This window comes from Oryza brachyantha, chromosome 9 (genome assembly GCF_000231095.2).
Source record: "Oryza brachyantha chromosome 9, ObraRS2, whole genome shotgun sequence".
Taxonomy (NCBI): Eukaryota; Viridiplantae; Streptophyta; class Magnoliopsida; order Poales; family Poaceae; genus Oryza; species Oryza brachyantha.
In genome coordinates this window covers 8,324,654-8,338,851 of record NC_023171.2, presented here as the reverse complement: position 1 = coordinate 8,338,851, position 14,198 = coordinate 8,324,654, and the positions used below count along the sequence as shown (strand labels likewise).

The window sequence follows — 14,198 nt, the reverse complement described above, 5'->3', positions numbered from 1 at the left end:
AAAGATAATATGTTTCTTAATCTTATGATTCAAGAGTGTGTTTCTTTTTTTCTCTCTATCCTCCAATTTCATGGGTAAACATTTTCGATCACATAAAAGTTGTTCAGCCTAAAAAACTAATTTCTTATAAAAACTGACAACTAGGTTGAGATTAAACTTTTAAAACTTTCACTAAGAATAACTTTTAATATATCTACTTTAGAAGCATATGGACTATATACATAAAATAGTATTAAAAAGTATTTAAATAAAATTATACATTTTTATATTTGTTGTCATTGAAAAATTATGGGCAAAGTTATTTTTTAGAGATTGTGTTTTTATATAAAACGATAAGTGTTATGAAACGAGAGAGTATACGATAACAGCATAGTCCAATTAACCCAAATCCTTCCCTAAGATTGATAACCTCAATTATGCTAATAAGCTAAAATTTAGAGACGATTTTAAGGTTTTTTAATCTTAGTTTATTTTTCGGTCATTGTTTTTAGGTTACTAAGAACATATATATATATATATATATATAAATTTTATTATAAATTATTTTTAACTGCTAATACAACATTTTGCTTATGCTCATAAAAAACGAAAAGGCAACCACATGAATGAAAAAACGATTGCAGCGTACTAGTTTCTTACTAGTTACTAGTTATATAAAAGACTGGGATAGCGTGTGCACTGGACTGTCCATGATCTTGGTATATTACTCTCCCAAACCCAATCAAACTCTCGTGGCTAATCTCTAATCTATGATTTCTCTAAATGCTTACTAACAATTCCTTACCCTTCCGTAGCCCCTTTCTCTTTATCTAAATTATCTAAATTCTTAGCTCACTTTCAAAAATAAATTCGTATTACCTGTCTTTCTACACTTAAAAAACCGTATAGACACTTGCAAAGATGTACTAGCTCTAGGGCACTTCAAAAATCATTTGACCAAGTCGATTGACAGGAATAAATTAGGACTTGTTTAGTTTCCAAAAATTTTTGGCAAAAGGGTCACGTCGAACGTTTGACCGGATATCGGAAGGAGTTTTCGGACACGAATGAAAAAACAAATTTTAGATTCCGTCTGGAAACCACGAGACGAATCTTCTGAGTCTAATTAATCCATCATTAGTACATGTTGGTTACTATAGCATTTATGACTAATCATGTCCTAATTAGGTTTAAAAGATTCGTTTCACGATTTTTCTATAATTATGTAATTAGTTTTAATGTTCATATATATTTAATGTTTTATTTAGGTGTCCAAAGATTCAATATGATTTTTTAGAAAAAGTATTTGGAAACTAAACAGGGCCTTAGTATAGTCCTCACTGTTTTCTCTCCATCTACACTGGAGTTAATAAAATAGTACCGACTTACCCACTGTATCCATTAGCTAATTACATTTTTCTTGAGAGTGCTACAGTCAATTCACATATTTACGGTGCCTCACAGCTAAGAGTGAGTATTTATATAGAACTATTATAATAAAGTGACATGGAGTAAAGAGAAGAGGGAAAAGAAAAAAAAAGTAGGCTACCAATTATAAGGACAACTTTGATGTATGATCTGGGAGGCGCTGGAGGTGCATACACGAGAGATAAATAAGAGAGGTATAATACATTGGAGCAAGAATGTTATGCTATATCTAATAAGCACCCATAGCTCATATGGGCAACTGGTGTTTAGATTAAAATAATATGTTAGCTAAAATATTTTAATGTTGCAGTACGAGAAAAGTTGAAAAAGAGAAGATTATTTTTATCCCAGTAGAACCCACCTTAGTCTAAGTTATATAAGTCTAAATATGAAAACATGTTTATCTAAATTGTCACTTATGGCATGTCTTATGACGTCTAGTCTTACACATCATAAGAGAATATACATCAAAAATGCCTTAACCAACTATAACAAGTACTCCAACGAGCTATGTTGCGAAAGGTATGCCCATGTACTAATAATTTAGTAGTATATAATATTCTGAGTATGCTATTAGATTAGTAATAGATGGTACGCTAATTTATAGAGCTAGAGTTGGCTATACCACTTTTCACTACCTATATTCACTTTCTATGATATGTATTTATCAATGTAGTCTTATTTAATTATGACAGAAAACACTAAAACAAGGGTATTTGGTGAATGATGTATTATAAAAGAGAAATTTTATGGTTTTTAAGAATGTATTAGATGCATTAAATTTTTACTGTAAAATTTTGGTACCTCAACATAAATAAAAGATATATGTGTTTATATTTAACCATTCGTCTTGCTTAAAAAAATTATATAATTGTTAATTATTTTGTTATAATTTAATTTATTGCTAAAGAAATTTTAAGATGATTTTAAGGTTTTTTATCGTAATTTATTTTTCTGTCTTTTAGATGACTAAGAACATGTATATAAAAGTTTTATTTATAAATTACTTTTATTTATAAATATTCCATTTAACATATTTCTCTACCAAGCAAAAATATGACTCCCATGCATAATCTTTCTCGCTCTGTATTTTTATTTTTATTTATTGAGATCGACTTTTTGGACGTACTTTAACCATTCTTCTCATTCAAAATTTATATATAAACATGAAAAATTACAAGTCATGCTTAAAATGTCTTTTGTAATAAATCAAATTATAAAAAATAATTAATAATTACATAATTTTTTTAATAAGATGTCAAACGTAGATCCAAATCGTCAAATAAAAATTTGGAAGTGAATGGAGTACCATTTTATCACATTTTATCACATTAGCTAGATTACCACTCACAGTAAAGGTTATATATTGTACAATTCAAAATCCCTTCGCAGATTCTAGGAAGGTTTAACAACAAAATACAAAATTCCTAGCAAAGTTATTATTTATTGACCTTAGATATCTCTACATGGTATACCATCTAATCCGTTTCGTCGGGAGGGCAGAGATCTTTCTTAAGATCCCTCAAGATATGATCAATGGCATATATTACCATCTTATTCACCTGTATTCAACAAAAGGTAAGATTGTTATTAATTCACATAGTTCTCGAGAAAGAAAAAAGGCATATATTGCATCTAAGTTAAAAATTAGAACTTTCAGTTTTTACCCACTAAACTAACATATTTACCAATTCTTAGTTATCTACTCAAACAAGAGGTAAGATTGTTAGTACATTCAAATAGTTCTCGAGAAAAACAAATCATATTTCACATCTGAATTTAAAATAAGAACTTTTAGGTTTTACACACTAAACAAACATATTTACCAATTCTTAGCTATCAACTCAAACATAGCATCAACGTGTTGAAGTGTATATGAAGTATTAGCACGTTTCTTGATATCCAGCGTGTCTTCTCTCTCGTATGAACGTGTGTTGTGGCAGAAACGTTTACATCGAGTACACACTCAGTCCCATAATATACTTTATTCTTTATTTCCCATCTAGCAATATTTATACTACTTTATTTTCCACATACTAGTTTTTGTACTTACTCCCTTATCCTGAAAATATAATTTTTTTTGTACTTACTACCTTCGTCAGAAAACTTTAACAGTAGTAGACTAAAGAAGGAAATACGATCATGGGTTAGGAAGAGACTAGATGAAAAACTTTAGCAGTGGTAGACTAGGAGCGTGTAATTGGTTAAAAAAAGGGCATAAGTTATTATATAGAGTATTTTAGGGTATAATTAGGTCGGCAACCTAAGAGCAAGTATTATAAGGTAGCTTATTTTTCGCATACCGTGAATGCTTCAAGCAAGAAATAACGGCTGATTTGCAGGTTCAGGTTCCAAGGCAACCCAAGCCCCTGGATGTCAACGTGGAGGAGACAAGTGAGAAGACGGGTTAAGTGGGCTACTAAATAGCAACCAGCTACATACGAGCTTCAAGAAAATAGGTCCCACCACTAGCGCATGAGAAATGTCGATTTGTGTGAAAAGGGGTTATTGTTGAAAATATATTAATAAAATATGTCTGTTGTTTATTGTATCAATAGTTAACCATTATATGTTATAATCTTAGAAGATGCCGAGGTATATGTTTATATCTAACATTTGGCTATACTATTAAACATGATCTAAGAGACTAGCCTAACAAAAATTGATGCCTGGATCTAGCCTAACAAAAATTGATACCTGGATCTAGCCTAAAATTTTGAAGATAGATGCATGCCTGACGTAGCAGCCCTGGTGATAGGTTGTTTGGTTTGAGATATATGCCTAAAGTGGGTAAGAAAATAATTGCATCGAGAGCCCTAAATAACATTTGGCCTTATTTTGGGAGCATAAGATTATGAGAGCAGCTAGTGAGATGCTAGAATTTGGAAAAGCTAGGTTGTCGAACTTCTAGTATCTGGTTCATTTTCCGTATTCTACGACTATAGATTCCTAAGGCAGGTGTTAGTTTGAAAAAGCTTCTGATTTCTTAAGATTCTACGAGAAACTGTAGCTAATAAATGCTCCCTAAACATGGCCTTTATCTTCCTCGGCACTCTCAAATTATCATTTATATCTATTGGCCTATTAGCCTTTTAGCTACCTGAGCTAGAGCCAGGCTAATAATATAGCCGGCAAGCCAGCTATAAGAACCCCACCCATATAGTAATTACCTCTTTATCATTAATACATGACCCATTTATCTCTCTCATAAAGTTTCTTTGGTTTTTATGCCCGAGCCGGTTGTAAGCTTATAGCTCGCTTTCCGTCTCTCACCTCCTATCTCTCATCCACCTCAGCATTTAGCCGGCTTACAAACTACTATTGTACTTGCTCTTAAGCACAGCAATTTGGCCCCATTTACCACCTTTTGTCATGATTTGTATTTTAGCTTATTTCTTAATTTTTACAAAAATAAATAATCCCTCGTATTATGTGGAGGGAGTGTGCGGTTATGTGTGTTGGCTGTGTGATGCCAAGATGATGACGACGTGGGACGATGGACAAAAGTCTTCTTTGGGAGTCAGCTTTTTAATTAAAAAACAAACAATATATTACAAACGAAAAAAAATTTAGGTGATTTGCTGTAGTTGGTGGCCTAACACATCTATCTCATTTATCTAAAGGAGTAAAGCCAGTTATTTTCTATTACCCCGTCTCTTGCAAATCGTTTTTGTTGAATAGTTCCACATTGATTGTGAAAGAACAAAAGACCTAAGATATAAGTGAGAAAGCTTCTCACCTTAATTGCTAGCTTTTAGGGTGGGAAAGAACTTTACGATCCTACACGTGGTATGATGAAAAAGAGCCTTTACAATCTTACAAGTGATACCAAAACCTGGCTAGTTTAACATCTCTAGTCCGATAGGCACACGGTGTGTGAACGGCTAATGAACCGTACGTACCTGTGGGGCTCGTATACCTGATGAACCGTGGGCCTATGGGGCCCACATATGATGAAGAGGCGGAGGGACACCAATATATGAAGGGGGAGATTGTTGAATAGTCCTACATTGATTGTCGAAAGATAATAGACCTAAGATATACCATCACCTCAATGGCTAGCTTTTGGGGTGCGAAAGACCCTCTACGATACTACAGCTTTTTCCCTTTTGGTAGACAGTAGAGACTTTAAACTAAATCCTTTGGACTTCTTTGTCCTAAAGAGCAATTTTAACAGCTCATCTAAATTTCATCATTCATATTATCATTTGGATGGTTCTATATTTATATGATACATCACTCCAACATAACATCTGTATTTTATCATCCATATATATTTTATTAATACTTTGCAACCGCCTCCTCTCATGTTGATATTGCTCTCATCTTGTAATTGGATACTGAGATATAGATGGAGAGAACATTCTATTTGGAGTTTCTTTTTCCAATATAAAGATGCTTTATATTTGTATGATGGGATAGATGACACACTAAAACTTTTTTTTCCCTCACATCATCTATTTTTAAGATAGATGATGGGATAGATGATCTGCTGGATTTACTCTAACCAGTTGTCACAGCAAAAGCTTACTTTCCTACCATTTCCAAGCGTGACCTCTTTGCAATCCTGAAAGTCTTTCGTCTATCTCATCGTAAGAGCTCTGATCCAACCCACAGGGTATTTGCTCCTGCTTCCAGCTAAGCCACATCCATCGAATTCTTTGAGGCCTTTTTAGAATCTTCCAAGCCTAGCCCCCTATCAATTGACTAACGGCCACATATTTTGGCTAATGTTTATAAGTAAAACTTTAAATAATAAAACCTTGGGAGTTAATTTTGTTAGCATCTGGATCATTTTACCCAGTCTGACCATCTGCGATGCTCCCGCAACGACCGCTAGATATTATGTATCAGACTGCCATGCCTCCCAAGTCTTGTACTCTGATATTAAGATACCTTTACCGGCAGTGAAGGTAGTGTAGTAAAATTTAGATCTAACAATATATTTTTATAAGTATATTAAATATTTTATTCAAAACTTTGATAGGATATATTTATCAATTCATCTATTTTAACATGATATATAACACATAAATTCATTGCAGTGTTATAATATTTTAGTTCCAAATTTACCATTATAAAATTTCTACTACACATCCTACTAATGTAGTATAATAAAATCAAATCCGCCAGATCCAAAGCAATTGACGGCTCACCATCATTCGAGGGTACCTTAAAAAACCTATATAAACTGCCCGAGGGCTCGATGCAATACATCAATCCAATTACACCAATCTCATTCTTCATGGTATCACGAGTCTAGGTTTAGATCCTAACCAAAGTCTTTGTACTCTATATGAACTGCCCAGGGGCTCAATGCAATACATCCATCCAATTACACCAATCTCATTATCTCATTCTCCTTCATAGTATCATGAGTCTAGGTTTAGATCTCAACCCTACCCACCGCCAGCTTCTGCAACCTCGCAACCCCAAGGAGAGATCAATCTCCGTCGGGGCTGCGCCACCCCTTTAGGTGTTGGGTCCTTGTCGTCGCCATGCAGCAAATTGAGCCCTCTCGCGACGTCACGCCACCTTGTCACCCTCTCTATGCTCACCATGGAGGACATGGTGGTGACATGGGACTAGGTCGACCCCAACATCGAGTCGCCATGGTGGCAGCCGACCAATCTACGCCATCCTCGCACAACCCGTGCGACCGCAAACCGTCATATGCCTTGTGTCGCTCCGCCTCGTTGCGCCGCCGCTGGTTGGGTGCTACCTTGCTAGGTACACGATCCCCTGCAGCTCTATCCTTTTTGGTTTGCATCAGGAATGAGTCACCCACCACCCGTCGACCTTGGGTACCTACTCTGGCATCAACATCGACTACACCGATATCTACATCGTTGACCAGGGGCGGAGCTATAAAATTAGTTTATTGGGGTCACCGGGGTCAGAATACACTAATCTTACTTAACTTTTAGTATGATCCTAGTTGCCTAAACAATATAACAATAGATTTCGTCGAAGGTCATCGGGGTCGGGTGATCCCGTCCATTGTATTGTAGCTCCGTCCCTGTCTTTGACGGTGCGCAATGCCTAGAGGGGCGCCTTCCGACATCGCTTTTCGGTCTTCTCTAGTCTAAATGTCTACAATGTTCCAGTTACAACTGTGGGGAAATGTAGTATAATTGGTAGTTTATATATTGTGTATCGTAGACTACCATATGTATATTGGCTTGCCTCTAAATATTGTACTTCCTATAAACTGTCAAGGGCTCAATGCAATACATCCATCCAATTACACCCATCTCATTCTCCTTCAAACTTGAGATTTTTTCGTCGTAGTTCATTTTCAACCTTTGATTTTAGATTGTTAAAAACACGTATATAAAAGATTTACCCATATTATTTTTAAATCGTTAATAAGCAGTTTCTTTGTGCTTATTAAAAGCAAACTGATGAGGCTCTAAGTTGCTTCCTGCATTAACCTTCTCTGGATCCTCCCCTTCGCATCCTATCTATGTGTTTTAGAACCCAGCCTGGTAATTGCTGGGCTGTCATCTAGTATGTCGCCATTAAAGACAACTGATTTGGAAGTGCCGCCCAACACTTTATGAAAAATTTCCTTTTCATTCTGCTATTCTCGTACCAATATTGTCAAATAAGGTGGTGCAATCGATTTTCTAAGAAATTTAGACAACCCCGAGAAGAGAAATCTCACCAACCCAGCAAACAAGAGAAGTGCATTCATGAAATATTACCGGTAATTCTGGATCATCTCGTCGGTGCAGCACCCGCAGCAACAAAAAAAAAGAAAGAAAAAGAAAAAAAAAAGAAGGGGTATAGAGACTCCTGCTGAGTGGATGGCAATGGCCTATGAAGGTGCCTCAAAAAGCAGCAGCTGGAGGCACGGTAACAGCAGCGACCACCAAAGGCACACCCAACAGGGACATAAAAAGCCAACACATCACGACAATAGAAAGGAGAGGAAAGGAAAGAGAGAGAGCTCCGGGAGGGAAGAAGTGTGGAGATGATAAGGAAAAGGCCAACTGGCTACGAGTTGGTGGCCAAACCTTCGGATACAAGCAATCAAACAAGGAGGTGACATGACCGATACAAGATGACGAAATAGCCGTATCGGCCAATGAAATGGCTGAAACAAGATAGTGAGATAGTTTGATCGGCCGTACAAGTTTGTTGATTGAATTCTTAATTTTGTCATTATGTTTCAACCAAATAATATTTATCCGTTGACTTACACCAAATCTTATTATCAAATGCAATGAGAAAGGAGACCTCTAGAGTAAACTATGTCATTTGTTTTTGTGTGAACTGGCCAATTAGAAGTGTTGTTTCATCTTTTAGATACATCGGGTAATAAGCTTAAACTACAGCAACACATATTAGTATATTTCATACCAAATAGTTCAAAATGGGTGCGCATTGGAAATGTATTACTTACCTCCAGTTTGTCTTCTTTGGCCCTGTGATTCTTAGGAAGTCTTCGGAAGTCCTCGGTTAAGCTGAGACACTCCTTAACGTTCTCAGGTGATACAAAATCTAAGGCAATCTTGGTGCAGGACTACAACATAGCAATAATACCAAATCAGCTACAAAAGCATGCGAACTTGGCAAGTATTTCACCCAGCTCTCATGTATACAGTGCAGGCAAGAAATTGCGGTACTGAAAGAGTACACTGAAAATATTACCTTAAGATTCCGTACTTGGTGAGGACACCCAGCAGGGATGAAAACTGCCTCCCCAAGCTTTTGCACAAATGTCCAAGGCTCGATTCCTAAATGAGCATATCAGAATTTCAAGTAACGTTCCAACACATTGTAAAGAATTGCCAAGTCCACAACATCACATTAGTAGAGAAAGGAACTCACCATGCTCCTCCTTGAGCTTTCTTTTGTGTTCTTTTGTTAGATAAAATGTTTCATCATGTACAGAGTTAGATACCTTAAAAAACATAAGGTACCACAGATTAAGCATGATGGTCACAAGTACAAGTTTGTTCATAAATCATGCCCATACTAACCTTTAGAACTGGAGAACAGTATACATGGCGAAATTCCTTGCAATGCTTTTCAAGGTACATTTTCAGTTTTGGGACATCTTCCCTCCTGAAAATATCCCATAAGGCACCTCCCTCATCAACTTCACTGATTTCAGAAGAGGATAAATCATTTGCATCCTCACAGATTTTAGATGTATAACTTCCATCTGTTGCAGCATTCCCAAAACACTCCTTTTCATTCTGCGCTGTATGTATTCTTTTCAAGCTTTTTATTGCATCTTTTTGTTCCTCAGGAGGGTCAACTTTGGCAGTATGCATCAAAACGTTAACCTAATAAAAAGCCAAAATAGCTTTAATGAATAAACAAATAAACTTCCAATGTTGTAAGCTAACTATTTTATAGCAGGTAGAAGCATAGTGCACAATTTCTGTCAAGAGCACTATTAGCTCATTACAAGGGAAAATTAATTCTCTGGTAAATAAGGTTTCCAGATCTCATTTTACATACGAAGTTAAAAAAAATTAAATTTCATAGAGAGGAAAATGAGACATCATGGACTCTTTATGAACTAATTGGACAAAGTAATATAAAGACTTACTGCATCAGACAAATCGCAGTGAAGCTTTGTAACAGAGTCTCCTCTACCCAGTTCCTGTGCATAGCCATACGCTATATATGATTTTGGTCCCATGTCAAGCTTTAAGATGTCATCTGGAAGCAATGTTGAGACATTCAACAAACCAGACTTCAAGTTTGTGTATGGTTGAAAAGGCAAAGAATCAATGTATTTGACTCCATGAGAAGGCAAAAGTTCTTCAAAATGATTTGATGTAGGCCAGTCCTTCAATTTAAGCATTTCAGGCCATAGATTTTGATACATCCGACCATCATAATACCCATCAAAGAATTCCTGAGTGCATATCTCAACCTGGATTATACAGACACATTATTATTTTTCTTTTTGTAGATTATGATAAAATAAAAAAAACAATAAGTAAACTGATCTGCATCACATACAAGATTCTAAAGGAAAACTACTATAACATATATTGTATCTGTAGGGATGAATTGTACATTTATACTGACCTCACAGCAAGATAAACAATCAATAGCCCTGACATTTTTCATCTCAGGACTAGTGCTGGTACCATGTACTTTAGACCACATGTCTGGTGGCTCCCAACTCAAACATGACATTTTCTGGAGCACCTGTTGAACAATTACAGGCTCGCCTTTCACCCAATGCTTCTGGAAGTGTGTGAGATCATCTGGCTTTCCATTACCTGATACAGGGCAGTATATGTAGTTATCATTTGAATTCTCTCTGCTGGCAGCTTTCCTTGAACTTCCCTGATCAGTAGCACACAAGCATTCACATGTGTCTCTATTGATAATATCAGACAGTTCTAATTTCTTACACATTTGTAAAGCGTTCACTTCAAGTTGACTCAACAAGTCTTTTGAAAATATCTGTTTCAATTTAAGAGCATGTTTACCACCACATCCACCAATTTTAGTTGGAGGGCAATAAATTATGTCAGATTCAACACACCACTTTGTGTCATTAGATTGGTCACTAGACATGCATGTTTCTTTGTAGTTTATCAACTCTGAAACTGGATCACCATTACCACCATGCATGTAGTCTGATCCTCTATTAGGATAAGAGAACAGTTCTTCCTCACAAGAGCCCATAAGTTTGCCTTCACGAAGCTCTTTACAACAGATGATGCATAATTCATATGAGCAGTTTGGACAGCTTCTATGCAGATCGAAGATTGAAGTTTTACAATTGTCACTGGTTCATATGTAAAAAACAATCAGGACACATTTAAAATGACAAAGAAATAAAAATAATAATTAATGAGTGTTAGGCAACCAGCACCAGAATACTCTCTCATCATTCCGGCAAGCAGCCTGCTCTACAGTCAACTGTGACAATTCCAATCCTGTGCAGGGAAAGGGATGGAAGTACTAAGAAATAGTCGCAAGTCACAAATAGCAAGTAAATTACTCAAGATGATCTGAAGAACTAGCTTACTTTGAATTTTAGCCTCCTTCTCCATCTCACTCATCTGGTCCTTGTTCAGCTTAGTTAAATGTGGAACCAGGTAATGTAGCATGTAGCTGGCATATTTGTTTTTAGTTTCTGCGTCAACCTCATCAGCTTTGACATCTAGAGTATCTGCCTTATACAATATGGAAGATTCGTTGTTTATCCTACTGTTAGCCTCTATCTGATCATTTGTTTTTGTCCATGCCACCGCAGTACCAACCTTGAATCTTAAACCTGAGGCAGCAGGCCTCACTTTCCGTTTTACTGAACTAGTGATGTTGCATCTTCTGATAAGTGAGTTCTACAAGAGAATTACAATACACCTGTTAGATAGAAACTCAGCAAACCGCAAAATATTTTTATGACTGTCTTTTTAATGGTTGTATTCTAAAGAGGTGAATACCAAACTATATCACTAGACATGCTTATAACCCCTAAATGAAACGAAATTGGGATCCTTCTTGTCATTCTTTTAAGAAAAAAAAATCTTTAGCCGATTTCGTCTACTCCCTATGAAAATCACAATCTAACCTAAATTCACCACAAATGCAGCATTGGTACAAGAAAAACTCAGAAATCTAGCTGCGTCATGTCATGGTAAATCTTTAAAAAAAAATTATAAACCTCTGCAAGGCACAAATTTCAAATTCATTACCTTGGGTCCATCCGACTCGGCAATACGATTGCAACGAGTGCAGTTGCAGATTTTTCGACAGAAAGGGCATGCATCTCTAATCTCCGCATCATGCATCTCCGGGTACCTGAAAAACGGACAACCTTTTCTTGAGAAAGCCACATCACGTTTCTACAGAGGAAAGGCGGAATGATGGGGTCAGGGGAGTACTTGTTCTTGATGCATGTGGCGCAGTAGACCTTGTCGCCGCACAGCTGGCACCTGATCATCTCCTCGGGCTGCGGCTTCACCCTCTTGCATTGGTGGCACGACCTTCCGCCCTGCTTCCTGCCGCCGCGGCGGCTGCTGGTGCTCGGCAGCGATCCATCCTCCTCAACAGCGCCGGACAGGGGCCCCTCCCCCACCCCCTCACCGCCGCCGCCGCCCTCACCGATCTCCGCCACCTCCTCCATCATGCCGCTGGGCGGCTCCTGCACGCGCCGCCGCTTGGCCGGTGGCGCCGCCCTCCCCCGCCCCCTCCCCCGGCCCCGGCCCCGCGCCGCCGCCCCGCTCCTCTTCCTCCCCCTCCCTCTGCCCCTACCCCTCCCCCTCCCCCTCCCCCTCTCCATCTCCATCTCGACCCCCCACTCCTCCTCCTCGTCCGCCCCCTCCTCCTCCGCCGCCTCCTCGAGGCCGTACGCCCATCCCATCATCACCCGCCGCATCCCGCAATCCATAGCCGCCGCCGCCATAACCCCAAATTCGAGATCGCCGCGGTGGCTCCGATCGATGGATGGATGAGGGCGGATTGGGATTGTTGTATCGAGTAGAAGTAGTACTCGCGAGGCGAGGAGCACGTGGAGGGCGGGAGGGGGCGAGCAGAGGCCCACGCGTCGCGCTCGCTCCGCTGGTTTTCGCTCCTTGTTTCGTCCTCTTTTTATATTCGGCTTCGGTTGGTTGGTTCGGTTATTCCAGTTGCAGACTTGCAGGTGGTGAGAGTCGGAGGACATGCACTATGTATAGGCTCGTGGCATTAAAGAAAAAAAATATCACTTAGGATGAACGTATTTCTTTTTACGGTACGAGTTGCTTTATATGAGTCCCACAAAAGTTTAGTTTTTATTATTTTAGTATCCGGCGCCCTCTCTCACCTCTCTTTGTTCTCTCTTACCTCTCTTCTCTCCCGCCCGTCGATAACAGGAGCTCCACGTGTGCGTCCGATGGTAGAGCTCGGCGTCGAGTGAATTCAGATGACGGAGATTAATGACGGGTGAGTCCGTGAGACGGAGGCTGGTAATGGGTGAATCTCGGTGGCGGAGCTAGGAATCAGGCAAGTCCGAGGAGCGGAGATCGGCGTCCGACGAGTCCGTGAGGGGGAGATATGCAACGGACGGGGAGATCGGTGCCGGGCGAGTCCCGGCAAAGGACGCGTCGCGGCGGCGGGAGATCTGCGTCAGGTGAGTCCGGCAGAGGGTGTGTCGTGGCGATGGGGAGATCTACGGCGAAGGACGCATCCCAGGCAGCTGGGAGATCCGCTATCTGTCTTTCTCTCGACTCTCATTCTCTCCTTCTTTGTTGCTTTCGCGCCCATGCTTTGGCTAAAACACCGGTGCCCTCTGCAGGATTTGCATCCCTGCGGGGACACGGTCTACACAGAGTTGGCAACCGTGCTCTGTCATGGTGAGCTAGAGCTTCTTGCCACGTCGGAGCATTGTGTGCACCCTGAGAGATCTTTCTATACGTTCAAAAATAATGTTTTAGATTTATTTCTTTGTCCCATGAATATTTTATTTTCAAAGAACACTAACTATGTTCCAATATGTAATACGTAAGCATTTTTAATATTTAAATATTATATCAATATAGGTGTTTTTATCACTATATACAATATTATTTATCTAATCAATCAGGGTTTATTCCACGTTCTTTTGTATTTTATCCTGCACATAATCTCTCAGTCTCATCGATTGGACATTATAGTCTTTTCATTTTAACCTTAATTCTTGCTAAACAACCTATAAATAATTGTATTTTAATACCTCTGTCCCAAAATAAGATAACTTTTAGCCATACTAAGGTCATGTTTGCCCCCGGTGGTAGGCTTACTAACCTCCCTCATTTTCCACCCACACGCTTACCGAACTGTTAAACGGT

General features: G+C 38.7%; 1 protein-coding gene across 2 annotated transcripts; it reads right to left on the bottom strand.

Moving 5' to 3' along the window:
• Positions 1–2,692: 2,692 nt before the first annotated feature.
• Positions 2,693–12,591, bottom strand: LOC102715972 (lysine-specific demethylase JMJ25-like). 2 transcript variants are annotated; one of them, XM_015841243.2, is made up of 12 exons: positions 12,276–12,588; positions 12,087–12,192; positions 11,417–11,732; positions 11,261–11,324; positions 11,007–11,173; positions 10,462–10,658; positions 9,974–10,303; positions 9,396–9,704; positions 9,244–9,316; positions 9,064–9,149; positions 8,816–8,935; positions 2,694–2,969 (listed from the first exon to the last, which is right to left on the bottom strand). In XM_015841243.2, the coding sequence occupies exons 1-12, from the start codon at positions 12,518–12,520 to the stop codon at positions 2,886–2,888; spliced, it is 2,097 nt and encodes a 698-aa protein (XP_015696729.2). In that variant the 5' UTR covers positions 12,521–12,588; the 3' UTR covers positions 2,694–2,885. The 2 variants fall into 2 exon arrangements, with proteins under 2 accessions (XP_040383335.1, XP_015696729.2); XM_040527401.1 differs by having other exon boundaries at positions 2,693–2,969; positions 10,462–11,173; positions 12,276–12,591.
• Between the last annotated feature and the right edge of the window lie 1,607 nt (positions 12,592–14,198).

Excerpts from the sequence above, each read along its gene's own strand:
- LOC102715972 (XM_040527401.1), bottom strand. The coding sequence starts at position 12,520 with ATGATGGAGGAGGTGGCGGAGATCGGTGAGGGCGGCGGCGGCGGTGAG. Across the intron at positions 11,325-11,416 it reads GAAGGAGGCTAAAATTCAAA|GATTGGAATTGTCACAGTTG; the intron begins GTAAGCTAGTTC and ends TTCCCTGCACAG. Across the intron at positions 2,970-8,815 it reads CCAAAGAAGACAAACTGGAG|GTGAATAAGATGGTAATATA; the intron begins GTAAGTAATACA and ends TGTTGAATACAG.